Here is an 18,427-nt window from a genome sequence, read left to right as displayed (position 1 = left end):
TCCTTCAGCATTACATTAGACCAACACACAGGTAAAATAAATTCCAAACTAATAGTAAAGATAATGTCTCCCATATCCAGCTTTCTGTGGTGACATGGGATATCAGATGCACTGCCTTAAGGGAACTGTCAGCTCTTACAATACATTGTGTTTTCTCCACTGTGACTTAAAACTGTACAGCCTCTTTCAGTGACTAGATGAACCTCATGGATAGTACAAGTATATTATATATTAATACATCCTACAATCCTGGTCTGGAACTGGCACAGTGAGGAAATTCAGTTTGAGTAGTAATGGGAAAATGATCTAGGAGTAGCATTCTTCAGAGAAACTTCCATGTCTGAAAAGAAATCCTCTTATGTGCCATTTGTTTCCTCTCAAAGATATGTTACATGCGAAGATATCTGATGTAGTCAAATTGAATGACAGAACTTCCTTGATACCCAAGTGTATTTTGAATGAAAGACGATGCTGTAAACTCTTTGGTTTACCCTACTATAGAAATGTAAGAGCTCACACATTGTGTGGTCGAGACAGTACTGGGTGCTGCTTAGTGATGGAGAAGATCTTTCTGTAGCTGATGTAGAATTTTAAATTCAGCTAAACAAGATATTTTACTTTTGAAAGAAAATTTAGTATAGGTAAGAAATCTGGGTTATCAGCAGTAAAAACAAACTGTTGATTAAGAAGACTCCTTAGCGATGCAACAAACATAATGCAACGGGTGTCAATGGTGGGAGGAAAATAACTGAAGATGGATGCCTGGAGGTGCCCCTGTATTTTGTAAACATCACAATTACATTAAAAGCTAAAGGGACAAATGTCCCTCTTATTTTCCCAGTTGGATAGGCCACCTATGTGTAACGTATGTGGAGTAATCAATGAAGATAATACAAAAAAAAGTGAATTTCATATTTCAATTGTGTTAGAAAAACTGTTTTTATTAACATGTCCAAAACAAATCCTTTTTCAAATATCCAACTTTCAAAGAGAAAGGTGGGTTAAATTTGCATGTGAGTAGAATATGGTGTGCTGTATTTAAATCGCAGCATTTCACCATTTTTTTTGTACAAAAACCAGTATTGGGTAGATATGGAATAGGTTATTAGAGCTCTGCCCACCCTTATAGAGGATGGATAGAAATTAATTTTTGGAGGGGATGCAGATAGATATCCATTTTTAAAGATTGAAACATCTCTGATAATAACAAATATTAAAAAAAATTGGTTTCATTTATACAGGACAATCACTGAATTCTCCTCATTACCTGGATGCTAATTTGTTCTTTTCTTTTCTGGATCTTGGTCTGGCAGTTAATGGCAATTCACTTACAGGTGTCAGATCACTAATCACTTTGTTTAGTTTTCTAAGTTCATTTCCAATTTGTAGTAGTTTTCTTGGATTTGGTGTCAAGTCTTCAACATCTGTTCTACGAGACTTCTTCACTAAATATTTTCCTATTTTGAGAAGAATACATACAATTAGTTTATTTGAATTATTATTGTCACATGTATAAGTGAAAAGTACTGTTTCTTGTGCAATTATACAGACAAAGTATACCATTCATAGAGAGAGTGCAGAATGTAGTGTTACAGTCATGGATAGGGCGTAGATTAAAAGAATTAGAATGAAGTTTTAGAAGCACAGAACAAGAGTAAAACATAGAATTAGAAGGTATACTGGGGCAGCTTGCAAGAAGTCACATTGCTCCAGTGCCAACTTAGGGGAAAAAACACATTCACTATAATTTTATGAAACAAATAACATCTTGTGGAAATAATGAGCAATTGGAGGCATGAAGGAACAGTTGGACCCAAGACTTGCAAAGCTCTCCATCACTAGGACTCCTTGCTTCATTTCTGGGACTACAAACATTTGAACAAGGAGCAGGAGTAGGCCACTGATTCCTTCCAAGCCTGCTCCATCATTTAATATGACAAGGCTAATCTGACAGTAACCTCAAATATCCTGCCTATCCCTATAACCTATCAACCTCTTGCTTACCAAGAATGTATCCACCATTGCCATAGAAGACATTTAAAGACTGCTTCCATCACATTTTGAGGAAGTTCCAAAGATTCGTAATCTTTGAGTGAAAGAATTTCACCTCATCTGTTTTAAATAGGTGACCTCTTATTTTTAAACAGTAACTTCCTAGTTCCAGATTCTCCCACAAAAACAACGTCCTCCCCACATTCAGCATGTCAAGATCCCTGAAGATCTTATATGTTTCAATCATGTCACCTCTTACTCTTCTAACCTCCAACGGATGTAACCTAGCTTGTCCAACCTTTCCCCATTCCAGGTATGTTCCAAGGACTACTGTATAGTAACAACAGGATAGTAGAGGGCAAATGAAATTAAACATTTTTGTCCCATCAACAATTCCTATATTCTTTAATCAAATAGTACAACACATTCAATTAATTAAAGCCCCCCATAATAACCTAACGTTTTCAAGCAGCTACTTAAAAAAATTCTTGGATGATCAAAAAAAGTGTCTCAAGAAGCAACTTCGAAGTAAGACAATTTTTAATACATTTAAACTGTAGCAGTCTGGTGCGGCTCTCATCACACCTTAGTCAGCCTACCTATTCTTCTGGTATCTGCTTCTCCTTTGAACACCTCACTCAGTTCGCATGTCTTTTAAAATATTTGTTTTTTACCACCCACCCAAGAACCATGCCAATTTTCTCACCAAGATAAACTGCAAAGCTTTCTTTCCTCAGCTTTCACATTAAGTGACCTCTCATCCCCAGGAATTTCAACATCCACCTTAATATTCTGAGATTAGTAACCTCCTGTAGCTCCTTAATCTCTCCCATCAGATAAATTCCCCTAACCATATTTTTGATTTGATTTATTGTCACGTGTTGGTATACAGCGAAAAGTACTGTCTCTTGAGCAATGTACAGGCGAAGCATACCATTCCTTGAGAAGGAAAGAATTGCAGAAATGTAGTGTTACAGTCATAGATAGAGTGTAGAGAAAAATCAACTTAATGGGAGGTACAGTCATAGAGGTTTATAGCATGGAAACAGACCCTTTGGCCCAACTTGTCCATGCTGCCCTTTTTTTGTTAAAACCCTAAACTAATCCCAATTGCCCACATTTGGGATATCCCTCTATACCCATCGTACCCATGTAGCTATCTAAATGCTTTGTAGAAGATAAAATTGCACCCGCTTCTGCTACTACCTCTGACAGCCTGTTCCAGACATTCACCACCCTCTGAAAAAACCTCTGGACACTTTTGTATCTCTCCCCCTCTCACCTTAAACCTATGCTCTCCAGTTTTAGACTCCCCTACCTTTGGGAAAAGATATTGAGTATCTACCTTGTCTATGCCCCTCATTATTTTATAAGATCTATAAGATCACCCCTCAGTCTCCTACTCTCCAGAGAAAAAAGTCCCAGTCTATCCAGCCTTTCCTTAGAACTCAATCCATCAAGTCCCAGTAGCATCCTGGTAAATCTTTTCTGCACTCTTTCTAGTTTAATAATATCCTTTCTACAATAGGATGATCAGAATTGCACACAGTATTCCAAGAGTGGCCTAACCAATGTCTTGTACAACTTCAACAAGACGTCCCAACTCCTGAATTCAATGTTCTGACTGATGAAACCAAGCATGCTAAATGCCTTCTTCACCACTCTGACCACCTGTGATTCCACTTTCAAGGAGCTACGTACACGTACCCCTAGATCCCTTCGTTCAGTAATTCTCTCCAATGTCCTACCATTAACTGAGTAATTCCTGCCGTGGTTCAATCTAGCAAAATGCATCATCTCGCATTTGTCTAAATTAAACTCCACCTGCCATTCATCAGCCCATTGGTATAATTGGTCAAGATCCCTTTGCAATTGGAGATAGTTTTCTTCACTGTCCACCATGCCACCAGTCTTAGTGTCACCTACAAATTTACTAACCGTTCAGGTTAGGTCCATTCAAAAGTCTGGTGGCAGCGACAAAGAAGCGGTTCTTGAGTAGGTTGATGCGTCCTCAGGTTTTTTGTGCCTTTTGCCCCAACGGAAGAAGGTGGAAGAGAATATGTCCAGAGTGCCTGGGGTCCTTAATTATGCTGGCTGCTTTTCCAAGGCAGCAGGAAATGTAGACAGTATCAATGGGTTTGAGTGATGGATTGGGATTTGTTCACAACCCTTTGTAGTTTCTTGCAATCTTGGATACAGCAGGAGCCATACCAAGCTGTGATACAACCAGAAAGAATGCTTTCTATACTGCATCTGTAAAAGTTGACCTACCAAATTTCCTTAGTTCTTCTGAGAAAAAGCAGAAGTGTTGAGATGGGTTTTCTTAACTATAGTGTTGGCATGTGGGGTACCGGTACAGGTTGTTGGCGAGCTGGACACCTAAAAGAACTGAAGTTCATGACCATTTCTACTTCATCCCCATTGATGCAGACAGCAGCATGTCCTTCACTATGCTTCCTGGAGTCGATGACCATCTCCTTTGTTTTGTTGAGGGACAGATTGTCATTGCACCAGTTCACCAGATTCTCTGTCTCCTTCCTGTACTCCACCTCATCATGTTTGAGTTCCAACCCACTTCGGAAGTCATCAAAAAAACTTGAAAATCAAGTTGTAAGGGAATGTGGCCACTCAGTTATAGGTGTACAAGGAATAAAGTGCGGGCCTGAGGACACGGCCTTTCAGGGCACTGGTGTTGAGGATGATCATGGGGGCGTTGTTGCATATCCTTACTGACTGCAGCCTGTGGGTTAGGATCCAGTCGTAGGAGGGAAGAGCCGAACCCTAGGCCACGGAGCTTGGAGCTCAGCTTTGTTGAAATAATGATGTTGAAGGCTGAACCATCGTTGATAAATAGGAGTCTTATATATGTGTTTTTGTTATCTAGTTGTTCCAGAGTTGAGTGCAGGGCCAGTGAGATGGCGTCTGTTGTGGCAGTAGGTGAACTGTAGTGGATCCAGGCAGTCTGGGAGGCCAGAATTCGTTAACCTTTCGAAGCCTCTTATAACGGTAGATGCCAAAGCCATCGGGCAATTGTTAGTAAGGCATGCTGCTTGGCTTTTCTTTGGTACCAGGATGAAAGTCATCTTCTTGAAGCCAAAGATAGGGATCTCAGATTGTTGTAAAGAGGTTGAAGATTACCAGTCTAATGACTGAGCAGTCCCGTAGGAGATCATTCGATTCCTCAAACATTGCATGACTTGCTTTGATGGATTCTTCCACTTCAGTTTTTGCTTGGAAGCTGGGGGCAGGATCATAGCCTTGTGGTCTGATTTGCCAAAGCGTGGATGGGTGATAGAGCAGTGGCCTAGGATGTTTGGGCCTCTGGTGGAACAGGAGATGTTCCACCAGAGGCCCTATCTTGGTAGGACGCTGTTGAGTTTGGCTTGATTGGATTCTCTGGCCACGTTGAACAAGGCTTGTGGATGTTTCATCTCAAGGCTAATTGTAATGGTGTATATTTATTGCTAATCCTTTGACCTTGCCATCAAAATCGCCTTGAAATATGTCAATTGCAGATTAGGAAATCTATGGTCATTTCCTTTTATCATTCTCCACTCTCATCCCCCTTTCCACCACAAACACTACTTCCTCCTGTGTCCTGTTGGAAAAGATTTTGAACTGCACTTTCAAAATCCCATTAGCCTTTGGTCCACCATTCAACGCAACATTCCTGCAGCTAACCTTTTGCTGATTCCCCCCTTCACATCCATCTTTAATGCCCGGGTACCTATTAAAACCATCATTTATTCTTTTACCTTGACCATTCTCTCTGACAGGTACAGATCCAGCTGGACCAAAAAAAAGCACCATCAGGCCTTGCTTGTCTGCTAAAACCACTCACTATTTCAGGGTCACCTGGAATGCAAAGATAGCCCTTGGTTTTCTGTACTGCAGACTATTTTCATAAATCTCACCCTAATCTCCTCCACACTCAAAGCAAAAATGCACTTATTTGTCACCAACATTGTTTCAATCTGTTTGCACGCCTCTGCCATGTCAATTTCTTCTCCAAACCACTGTATCAAACTTTCTTTCAAAGCTCCCCATGCCATAAGCCTGAAATCGTCCCTAGTTTCTCTCCAAGCTCACCTTGTTCACGGAACCCACATTCTGTTCTCCCGATCCTATTTCCATCTACCTGCTGACCAATGTTCCCTCTAATTTTCTAACACACTGTGATCATTCTGTGTTCTAATATGCAGTCTGCTAAAACGGCTTCATTGCCCCAATGTGCTAAAGGGCCCATTTCTTATGTATGGCTTATTGTCTCCTATATAGCAAGTCCCGGAATGCTGTGAAGCTGTGCACTATGAAGCTTAGGGGGAACCAACTGTCAGACAAAGGTACAAAAGAAAAGTGGAGCATGTTCAAGGAACAAATACTGCGTGTCCTTAATAGGTATGCCCCTGTCAGGCAGAGAGGAAATGGCCGAGTGAGGGAACCATGGTTCACAAAGGAGGGTGAACGTCTTGTCAAGAGGAAAAATGTATGGAAAGGTGAGAAAACAAGGTTCAATTGGGTCACTTGAGGGTTAGCAAAGAATGAGTTAAAAAAAGGGCTTAAGAGAGCTAGGAGGGGGCATCAGAAGTCCTTGGTGGGTCAGATCAAGGAAAACCCCAAGGCTTTTTACTCTTATGTGAGAAATAAAACAATGACCATAAGAACACAAGAAATAGGAGTAGGCCATCTAGCCCTTCGAGCCTGCCCCGCCATTTAACAAGATCATGGCTGATCTGAAGTAGATCAGTTCCAGGAGTGGACCAGGGTGAGGTTAGGGCCAGTCAAGGACAGTAGTGGGAACTTGTGCATGGAGTCAGAAAAGATAGGTGAAGCATTGAATGAATACTTTTCTTCAGCGTTCAATAAGACGAGGTGCCATGTTTTCGACGATGAGAGTGTGGTACAGGCTGACAGGATGGAGGAGGTAGATGTTCTGAGGAAAGATGTATTAGCAGTTTTGAAAAACCTGAGGGTCAATAAGTCCCCTGGGCCAGACGGGATACATCCTAGGATACTTTGGGAGGCAAGGGATGAGGTTGCAGAGCCTTTAGCTTTCATCTTTGGCTGCTCACTGGCCACGGGGATTGTGCGAGAGGTCTGGAGAGTGGTGAATATTGTTCCTCTCTTCAAGAAAGGAAATAGGAATGACCCTGGTAATTATAAGCCAGTTAGTCTTACTTTGGTGGTCGGAAAGTTAATGGAAAAGGTCCTGAGAAAAGGATTTATGACCATTTAGAAAGATGTAGCCTAATCCAGGATAGTCAGCATGGATTGGGGGGGGGGGGGGGGGAAGAGGAGAGAGAGAGGTGGTGGTGGTGGTCTTGCCTCACACGTTTGATTGAATTCTTTGAGGTGGTACCTAAGTGTGTGGATGAAGGTAGAGCAGTTGATGTCGTATACATGGATTTTAGTAAGGCATTTGGTAAGGTTCCCCACGGTAGACTCATGAAGAAAGTAAGGAGGTATGGGACAGAAGGAAATTTGGCTGATTGGATAAGTAACTGGCTATCTCATAGAAGACAGAGGATGGTGGTGGAGGGAAAATTTTCAGACCGGAGGCCAGTTACCAGCAGTGTACCACAGGGATCAGTGCTGGGTCCTCTGCTGTTTGTGATTTTTATCAATGACTTGGAAGAGGGGGCTGAAGGGTGGGTTAGTAAATTTGCTGATGACACCAAGATTGGTGGAATAGTGGATGAGGTGGAGGGCTCTTGTAGGCTGCAAAGAGGCATCGATAGGATGCAGAGCTGGGCTGAAAGGTGGCAGATGGAGTTTAACTCTGATAAGTACGAGGTGATTCATTTTGGAAGGACAAACTTGAATGAGGATTACAGGGTCAATGGCAGGGTTCTGAGGAATGTGAAGGAACAGAGAAATCTTGGGATTCATATCCACAGATCTCTGAAGGTTGCTACTCAAATGGATAGAGTGGTGAAGAAGGCTTATAGCGTGTTAGCATTTATTAACGGGGGTTTGCGTGTAAGAACCATGGGGTTATGCTGCAATTATACAGGACCTTGGTGAGACCACATTTGGAATATTGTGTGCAGTTCTGGTCACCTCACTATAAGAAGGATGTGGAAGCATTGGAGAGAGTGCAGAGGAGTTTTATCTGGATGCTGCCTGGTTTGGACAGTTGGTCTTATGAGGAAAGGTTGAGGGAGCTGGAGCTTTTGTCTTTAGAGCAGAGGAGGATGAGAGGCAACTTAACAGAAGTTTAGAAGATGATGAGGATAGATAGAGTGGATGTTCAGAGACTATTTCCTCAGGTGGATGTAGCTGTTACTAGGGGGCATAACTATAAGGTTCATGGTGGGAGATATAGGAGGGATGTCCAAGGTAGATTCTTTACTCAGAGTGGTTGGGGTATGGAATGCACTGCCTGCTGTGATAGTGGAGTTGGACACTTTTGGAATTTTCAAGCGGTTACTGGATAGGCACATGGAGCACACCAGAATGATAGGGAGTGGAATAGCTTGATCTTGGGTCAGGACATAGCTCAGCACAACAGTGAGGGCCAAAGGGCCTGTACTGTACTGTTCTATCATAAAGATTTCACTTCTATCACATGATGCCAGCCTCAGTTCATCTGCTACTGAAATTTTCATCCATCCGCTTATCTCTAGATTTGAATATGAACACACTCGTGACCGGCCTCTCATTTTCTACCTCAGTCAACTTGAGGTCACCCAAAATTCTGCTGCCCCTGTTACTGCTGACAAATAGCAGGAAGACATATATAAATATTTTTAAGTTGTCAGGGCAGCTTCATATTCATGCTCAGTTAGGCAATGTCACTGTTATCAATTCAGAAGAACCTCAATAAGAGCTCTGAGAGATAATTTAGATGGCAATGTAACAAAAATATAACTCCAAATTTTTAATTTCAAATTTTAATATCCTATTGGATCTGAAGAGATTGCATAATATTTGAAGTTTACTTATTAGTGTCACAAGTTGGCTCACATTAACTCAGTAATTAAGTCACTGTGAAAATCCCCTAGTTGCAACACTCAGGTGCCTATTTCAGTACACTGAGGGAGAACTTTTTTTTAAGCATGGCCAAGGTGCCAAACCAGCATGTATTTCGGACCGTGGGAGGAAACTGGAGCATGCACACAGAGGAAACCCACACAGACATGAGGAGAACATGCAGATTTCACACAGACAGTAAACCAAGCTGGGGATCGAATCTGGGTCCCTGGTGTTGTGAGGCAGCAGTGCTAACCACTGTGCCTATTTTTGAAAAGTGCTGGTAAATCAATTCTGAAATGATAACTGTCCCACTTAATCCCTTTCCTATATTTTACTTTAGGAATAAATAATCAAGGGCATGATTATTTTGACACAGTGGCATAGTGGTTAGCATTGCTGCTTCACAGCTCCAGGGACCTAGGTTCGATTCCTGGCTCGGGTCAACGTCTGTGTGGAGTTTGCATATAAGAACATAAGAAATAGGAGCAGCAGTAGGCCATCTAGCCCTTCGAGCCTGCCCCGCCATTCAATAAGATCATGGCTGATCTGTCGTGGCTCAGTTCCACATTCCCGCCCTCTCCCCATAACCCTTAATCCCCTCTCTTATCAAAAACCCATCAACCCGTGTCTTAAAAATATTTAGCGAGGTAGCCTCCACCACTTCAATGGGCAGAGAATTCCAGAGATTCACCACCCTTTGAGTGAAGAAATTCTTCCTCAACTCCGTTCTAAACCGCCCCCCCCTTTATCTTGAGGCTGTGCCCCCTAGTCCTACTGTCCTTTCTGAGCAGGAAGAGTCTCTCCACCTCTGTCCTATCCATCCCATTCATCATCTTATATGTCTCAATGAGATCTCCCCTCATTCTTCTAAACTCTAACGAGAACAAGCCTAGTTTATTCAGCCTCTCCTCATAGCTCAACCCCGGCATCAGCCTAGTAAACCTCCTCTGCACTCCCTCCAAGGCCAAAATATCCTTGCGTAAGTATGGCGCCCAAAACTGCTCTGCGTGGGTTTCCTCCGGGTGCTCCGGTTTCCTCCCAGAGTCCAAAGATGTGCAGGTTTGGTTGATTGGCCATGCTAAAATTGCCCCTTAGTGTACTGAGATGCATAGGTTAGAGGGATTAGTGGGTAAAATATGTACGGGTATACAGATTGGGCCTGGGTGGGATTGTGGTTGGTACAGACTCCATGGGCTGAAGGGCCTCTTATTGCACTGTAGGGTTCTATGATTCAATGATTCTTCTATGAAACAATGTAACCACATTACATCTTTCATCACACATATTGACAAGAGTTATAGTTAGCATTTGTGTCCAGCAACCAGGATTAATTAATACACGATGCTACCTTTGACTCTCTGATATAGCAGATAAAGATGTAGGTTTTGCATCAGAGGCTGATTCTGCTCTTGAAAACAGCCATTAAACTACTAACAAGAATTAGAGAATTCTGAAGTGCAGAAGGCTAGTTCCAATAAATTAGGACTGAACAGTTTTTCTTTCCATTACTCCTTAAAAATGATGACCTCCAGTGAGTTGCAATTTCATTGGTACCATCAACTTTTGGTTATTTCACTCATGTGGTCATTCTTTGAGAGTTTAGACTCTAAACGTTAGGTGGCTTTTTGATCATGAAGGGTATCACAGTGAAACACAAGTAGCAATTCTAGGGCCACAAATAGCCTCCTACTACAATTCTGCAATCCATTAAAGATTGAAGAATTCTAGTTACAATAAATGTGTAATAAGCATGCTCTATCCAGTGAGATTCACAACAAAGCTTTTATAAAGAGAGATCTTGTCACTTTTCCATTTTGTAAAGATGCCCAGCACTAACGTCAAAAATACTTTTACTTCAGCTCTGTTTCAGAATTTATCAAACCTTGGGATACATAGAAGGAAGTTGTAGGTAAGGACATCAGATTTCCTTCCCAAAAGGACATTATTGAACCAGATTGGTTTTTCCAACAGTCGACAACGGTTTTATGGTCTTCAGTAGATTCTTAATTCCAGATTTTTAAAAATTGAATTCAAATTCCATCATCTGCCACGGCGGGATTCAAACCCAGATCCCCAGAACATTAGCTGAGTTCTAGATTAATAATCTAGTGATACTACTACTAGGCTATCACCTCCTTGTTAGCAAATTGCTTCAGTGGTTATTGTTGTAACAAATTCAAGTGACAACTCTGTTTTCTTTTATAACATCTTGCTTCACTACGCTGACTGCGAATCAGTCTTCCATTTAGTTTAACTGACACAGAAATAACACACCTTGATTCCAAGGCTCTAACTATTTCTAGAAAATACCCCAAGACAAAAGAGCACTGCAATCCTGGAATGACCACCTCTAGCCCTCTTCAATTACAGACCTCAAGAATGCTCTGTCGTAAAGGGGAAACAACTTATTTTCTTACATACAATATTACAATCTTGACCCATGCCATGCTTAGGTACATAATACATAGTCAGCATGTTCAACTGAGGGTGCGTTTTTAGGTGTTTCCCCAGTTTCTAATGTTTTCCAGCCTTGGTCTACAAATTTTTCTTATTATTCTGCAAGTGCACAGGCCCAAACCTTTACTGTCTACTCTAATGTGGTATTTTAGCAAATAGTTTCTAATTAGGGAATTAGTTTATTTCTTGACCTGGTGTTTCCATTTACCACTTTTGTATTTCCAAACTGTTTATCCATATTTAAAAGCAATATGACTTTCCACAGTTTTTCTCCCAGTAAAAAACATTGGGAGAGTTGGATTTTTAAATAAGTTTGAAATATTCTAATATGCTGCTTATCTTTTGACCCAGCTTGGTTCAAGTCATCTTGAAAAGGAAACTTCATTTAATATCCAGGAGAGACTAAGACTTTAGAACCTAGCCAGTTTGAGATCCCTGCATTAAGTGATGGTACACTACTAGATAGCAATGTCACCTTATATTCTAATCAGATGGATAGGGGTTGTATTCCAGTACCAGGTGGCAAAACACACTACTGCCGTGAAATCTGAGGTATAAACTAGACAATATACAGGTTAAGGATAATTAAGCAACCACATGATATCATGTGCAATTACTTCAGTTGGTACACTAAAGGAAGAATGTTTCAAGGACAATCTAGTGGTATCCTCCCATTCCCAAGGCTCTCTCCTATAGGGTTCTTGACTATGTGTTTTTAAAGGTTGTGCTCAACGTATCTCCAGGATTCATTCACATGAAAGAGTGCAAGTAGCAAAATCCCAAGATAGATATTCCCTTGACTGTATTATTGGCTTTCATGGTAAGGGCAATGAAAAAAAATGAGTAGCCATTGCACTTTTTGGACCTACATAGAGAAGGACATTGTAAACACTCTGAAGGATCACATTTTAGGGTATTTCTTTTGAAAACATCCAAAAGGATGTACCAAATTTGGATCTTGCTGTTGCTCTCCATCAGAAAAAGCATATTTTTCAGCACTTCAACAAAACAAAGTGATAATGATGGAAGAGTAGACAACATGGTATCACAGAATCCCTATAGCGCAGAAAGAGCACATCTGGCCCATCGAGTCTGCACTGACTCTCTGAAAGGGCATCCCATCCAGGCCCTTCCTTCTATCCTATCCCTGTAAGACAACGCATTTGCTGTGGCTAATCCACCTAATCTATATATCCTTGGACTGTGGAAGAAAACCGGAGCACCTGGAGGAAACTCCATACAGACAAGGGGAGAACATGCAAATTTCATAGTAATCCAAGGCCAGAATTGAATCTAAATCCCTGGTGTTTTGAGGTAGCAGTGCTAACCACCGTGCACCATAATGGAAGCAATCCAGATCCCTGGAGTCTGATGCAGCAGTGCTAACCACTGTGCACCATAAAAGGAAGAAGCAAGAGATGGGAAACTTTTGGAAGCTTTCTAAGGTAATTCATCAAAAGTCCCACATTAACCAAAATGAAAAGCTCAAAGCTTTTTCATTATAGAAATAGATAATAGTACAGGTGATGGAAGAAATTAATCCAGAAAGGATCATAATTTATACATATATATAAAATCTTTAAATAGGTAAAATTCTACAGCAACTGCAAGATTGTTAAAATGCTAAATTATTAAAGAGAAATCAGTGTTCCTTTCTTTCTCTGCGTGAACTAAAGAAAACTGCAATATGGCAAGAAAGGGGATATAACATCCAGATGCATCATTAACTGACACTTAATCGATTCGTCTGAGATTGCAGTTCAAATTTGGGTTTCAAACGTTCAGAAAGCAAAACATGAATTAACTTCAGCTTACCATGATGTAAACCATTTTTTTGATACATATTACTGGGCAAAGTTTCTCTATCCCATTCAGAAGGCTTTAACATTCGATCTTGCTTGGGTGGTGGAATCAGCTGTTCACTGTACTCCCAGAAGTATCTCCTTTTGCTCCTTTTTCTGGAAATACCTGTTACTGCATCTTTCACATCATCTACTGTGTCATTTTCAAATCCTGTTTACAAGAAAACAAATGCAATATTGACAACATTCTGAAACTAGCACAATAAGAAAATAGCATCAACGCACTGCAGACAAGGAACACCGATAAGAGCAGTTCCTTTTTGAAATAGCTGTTCTCTTCATATTATAGAATCATAAAATCTTACAGTGCAAAAAGAGGCCATTTGGCCCACTGAGTCTGCACCAACCACAATCCCACCCAGGTCCCATCCCCATATCCCTATATTGATAAACTTAAATTTCTGACTCAATAGCTATTTTCCTTTACTTTCCCCATTATTCCTTCCTTTAGCTGTTCTCCACCAACTCTTCTGTCATTTAAATTTTTCCTGCCTTCCATTCTGTACGAATCTTCCTTTTTGTTTTGTCACTTGTTGAAAACCAATTTCTCTAATTTTTTTCCATGTTTGAAATGTCATCAACCTGAAGCATTAACTCTGTTTTTCCTCTCCAAAATGCTGCCTGACCCACTGAGTATTTCCAGCATATTTTGATTTTGTTTTAGATTACCAGCATATGCAATATTTTGCCTTGTTTGCTGGATTCCTTTCTTTATGAATAGAGGAATAGAATACAAGGAAGTTATGATGGCTAGTCCTCAGGAGTACTGTGTTCACTCCTGAGCACAGAATTTGAGGAAGGTTGAAGTCTTTGAGAGGGTGCAGAATAAATTTGATAGAATGATACCATGGATAAGGGCGTGGTCAGAGTGAGGAGTGAAGAAGCTGTAGCTATTCTCCTTCCAGTAGAGAAGTTTAAGGTGAAGTGCAATACAGACTTCCGAAACTATAAATGCTTTTAAAAGAAAAAGAAACTGGTTCCCACAATGACTGTGACTGTAAAATTGGAATTTAAGATGACTGGTTAGAAAAAAGGAAATTTTATGAGAAAAAAAACACAAGTGTGTGATTTTGTTATATATTTAAATATGATTACTTTCAGAACCAGTCTCACCATCGAATTCAACCACTTCAGATGATTAGCTCTACCGCACCTCAACCCCTTTGTTTTCATTCTATTTATTTTGTTTTACTGTTCGCTACCTTTTATTTTATTGTCTTTCTTCACTTCTATTCCCCCCAATTCTTTCCCCTATTTTATCCCCCTTTTCCAAATTTTACCTCTGTCCCATCCATTACCTGCACCTCCTTGCCCCCAACCCCTCGGCCGCATCTTCATCTGTCACAGCTTACCTTCTCATTTTAACTTCTCTGCCGTTTGGCCATTCACACCCTTTATTCTCTCTATGGACTGTCATTAGCAGTCTTTTCCCCTGGTTTCTGCGACTATGACTCATACTTCCTCACCCTGCAGTATAAATATCTCCTTTTTTCTAAGCCTTTTAGCTTTGACAAAGGGTCATCTGGACTCGAAACATCAGCTCTTTTCTCTCCTTATGGATGCTGCCAGATCTGCTGAGATTTTCCAGTATTTTCTATTTTGGTTAGTCATAAAGGTCTTTCTCATTGTATAAGATCACCATTTGGAATACCATCCACACCTGGCTTATTCCAAAGGTCAATCTATCAGATTTTAAGTGGCCTCTCCGGTGTATAATGTTAGCTGGATGTTTAGAAGCAACATATTCAAGCACAAGGTCTGCATTTCAAGAAAGGTATGTTTTCCAAACATCAGTCGAGTATTTGGGTCATGTTATGGAGTAAAGGAGTATATAAAGTACCTAAAAAGATAGATGCCATTTTAGAAGCGTCACATCTGATAAACATGATGCAACTGAGGTCCTTTCTAGGATTATGAGAAATTTATTCTAAACTTAGCTCCATTATTGATGCCATTACAAAATTTACTTGTGTGAAACAATAATGGGACTGGACAATAAAATGGGACTGGACAATAAAATGTGACAAAGCATACAAGGATACCAAGGATGCTTTGCAAAAGTCTGAATATTGGTTCATTTTAATCTGAAGATACCATTACTGCTTTCTTGTGACACTTCACCTCATGAGGTTGGGACAGTTGTTTGACATTTTCCCTTTGGGAGAAGATTAACCAAGAGCTTTTGCTTCATGGAGTCTGACTAGTGCAGAGTTTAACGATTGTCAGCTTAAAAGAAAGCATTGAATATATTTTTTGTCATAAAATTTATTATTTATGTGGTCATCATTTCACATTATTGACTGATCATCAACCCTTAATTGTTATGTTTGGGCCATATAAAAGGTATACTTTTGTTAGCTGCTCTCTGATTGCAAAGATGGTCACTGATCTTATCTACACACTCCTAAGATGTAAAGTTTGAGAATGTCATGCTAATGCATTATTATGCTTACCTTTACCTATAACTATTGAGCAGATGCCACCAATTCATTTTGCTAATATTCTTTATTTTTTCCTGATGGATCATTTGGCTGTGACAGCTTCTCAAGTTCAGAGATATACCAGAAATGATACTGGGATGGGAAAGGTGATAGATGTGGTATTGAAAGGTATGATAGCTGAATGCATCGTCCACATCTGATTTGATACCGTATGCGTTAAGAAAGCTTGAGCTGACTGTCCAAGTTTGGTATTTACTACGGGGAATATGAGTGGTCATTCCTCCTAGTCTGCATGAAAAAAAGAGTTCTTGAAAAACACACGAATAGCATCTTAGTCTAGTCTGGATGAAGGAATTTGCACAGTTATTTTTGGTGGCCAGGTCTGGATGTTCAGATTGATGAAAGTGGGACAGTGTCAACCCTGTGTGCAAATAAGAAATACACCAACTTTTTTCCCTTTACACCCATAGGAGTGGCCTAAAATGCAATGGCAACAATTGCATGCAAATTTTGTTGGGCCATTTGAGGGTGATATATTCTTAGTCATAACTGGTTCACACGCAAAGTGGCCAAAAGTTATCATGAGATCTACTACGTTTGAACAAACCGTGGAAAAACTTGACAACATTCAAGTAAATTCTGGTGAGACCAGAACACATTGGTTCACAGTTTACTTGACAGGAGTTTGAGAATTCTCTCAAAATAAATGGTATTCAACCTATAAAATCCACACCTTATCATCTGTCAACCAATGGGTTAGCTGAGTGTTTCAAAGAGCAAGGTTCTTTAACATGTTGTGTGAATAGTTATTTGGCATCCTATAGAAACACTACTCATATGGCTACCCACAGTTCACCTGCATTAATAGAAAGTTGAGAATTATTTTGCACTGAGTGTTACCTGGCTGTGTGAGAGTGCTTTTGGGTTAGGTGAAACAGGCAGCAGAGGCCACAAGGGAGAGTGCTGATTGGTAAGTAAGTACTACTCTTGATTCTCTGAAACTGAGTGAGTTTGGACTAAAAAAAACTAAATCACAGGAGGGCTATGATTTAAGACATAAGACATAGGAGCTCCACCATTCAAATTATGGCTGATTTTTTTCATCCCCATTCTCCTGCCTTTTCCCCATTACCCCGATCCCCTTATTAATCAAGAACCTATTTAAGACAGAGATGACCTAGAAGACACACAATGACCTAGCCTCCACAGCCTTCTGCGGCAAAGGGTTCCACAGATTCACCACTCTGGCTGAAGAAATTCTTCCTCATCTCTGTTTTAAAGGATCGCCGTTTTAGCCTGAGGTTGTGCCTCTGGTTCTTGGAAACATCCACATCCAATCTATCCAGGCCTCGCAGTATCCTGAAAGTTTCAATAAGATCCTTCCTCATCCTTCTAAACTCCAACGAGTACAGACCTAGAGTCCTCAACTGTTCCTCATACGACAAGCTCTTCATTTCAGGGATCATTCTTGTGAACCATCTCTGGATCCTTTCCAAGGTGAGCACATCCTTCCTTAAATATGGGGCCCGAAATTGCTCACAATATTCCAAATGGGATGTGACCAGAGCCTTATCCAGCCTGAGAAATACATCCCTGCTCTTGCACTCCAGCCCTCTTGACATGAATGCTAACATTACATTTGTCTTCCTATCTGCCAGCTGAACCTGCACGTTAACCTTAAGAGAATCTTGAACAATGACTTCCAAGTCCCTTTGTGTTTCTAATTTCTTAAGTATTTTCCCATTTAGAAAATAGTCTATGCCTCCATTTCTCCTCCTAATTGGCTATAGGGAGCTGTGCTAAATTTGAAAATCCATTCGAATTACTGGTTAGAAATTGCGTGGAGACTGAGGTAGTAAGGAGATTATATAATGAAAAAAAGTTTAAAAAGGAGAGTCAGGTGATGTGTTTTCATTGGATGACATGGGAGGTGATCAACTCCATTGTGGTTCCCAGTGGCCAAGTCTGCAAGAGAGTGGAGAAGCTGGATTCTGAGCTTCGGATGCTGAAACACATCAGGGAGGGGATGAGATAGCTGGACATGCGTTCCAGGAGTCAGCCACCCCATTTAGATTAAATACCTTGAATTCAGCCAGTGATCAGAGACAGGAGGGTGTGGCTGCAAGAGAGGGAAGTAGAGGGACACAGGAGGTAGGATTGCAGGAGCCTCAGTCCCTGAACTTGTCCAACAGGTTCGAGATTCTTGCTCCCTGTGTGGAGGGGAATGGGTACTGCAGGGAGGATGAGCAAACTGACCATGGCACCGCGGTACAGGGAGCCATTCAAGTTGGGAGGAGAAAAAAGAAATGTAGTTGTAATTGGGGATATTATAGTTAGGGGCAGTGACACCGTTCTCTGTGATCAGGATCGAGAATCCAGAAGGTTGTGTTGCCTGCCTGGTCCTCGGGTTCAGGATCTCTCATCTGGGCTGCAGAAGAAATGGGAGGGCAACGATCCAGTTATCATGGTCCATATAGGTACCAATTACACAAATAGAACAGGAACGAGTTACGTACAGGCCTCTGAGCAGTAGTTGGGATACGGGGCAGAAAATAAATCAGAAGATAAAAAAGGCATACAAAAAAGGCAATACTACAATAACCATGGGGGGCTCCAATGTGCAGATGGACTGAGAAAATCAGGTAGGCAGTGGATCCCAAGGAAAGGAATTTGTGGAATGTCTAAGAAATGGCTTTTTGG

At 40.8% G+C, this 18,427-nt stretch overlaps 1 protein-coding gene across 5 annotated transcripts in view; it reads right to left on the bottom strand.

The window, feature by feature from the left end:
* Positions 1-18,427, bottom strand: part of crebrf (creb3 regulatory factor) — a 69,935-nt gene that overhangs the window by 20,665 nt on the left and 30,843 nt on the right. For all 5 annotated transcript variants that reach the window (XR_013888469.1, XM_080201672.1, XM_080201674.1 and 2 more), the window contains 2 exons: positions 13,240-13,437; positions 1,268-1,457 (listed from right to left, as the gene is read on the bottom strand). Coding sequence is in view for 4 of the 5 variants with exons in the window: in XM_080201672.1 (XP_080057798.1) it covers positions 1,268-1,457; positions 13,240-13,437 (388 nt within the window). In the remaining variant the exon portion in view is untranslated. The remainder of the gene's footprint in view (positions 1-1,267; positions 1,458-13,239; positions 13,438-18,427) is intronic.

This window comes from Carcharhinus amblyrhynchos, chromosome 13, assembly GCF_965287045.1.
Source record: "Carcharhinus amblyrhynchos chromosome 13, sCarAmb.v2.hapA, whole genome shotgun sequence".
Classification (NCBI taxonomy): Eukaryota; Metazoa; Chordata; class Chondrichthyes; order Carcharhiniformes; family Carcharhinidae; genus Carcharhinus; species Carcharhinus amblyrhynchos.
Note: the sequence above shows the minus strand (reverse complement) of the source record. Positions and strands in the feature narration are given on the sequence as shown.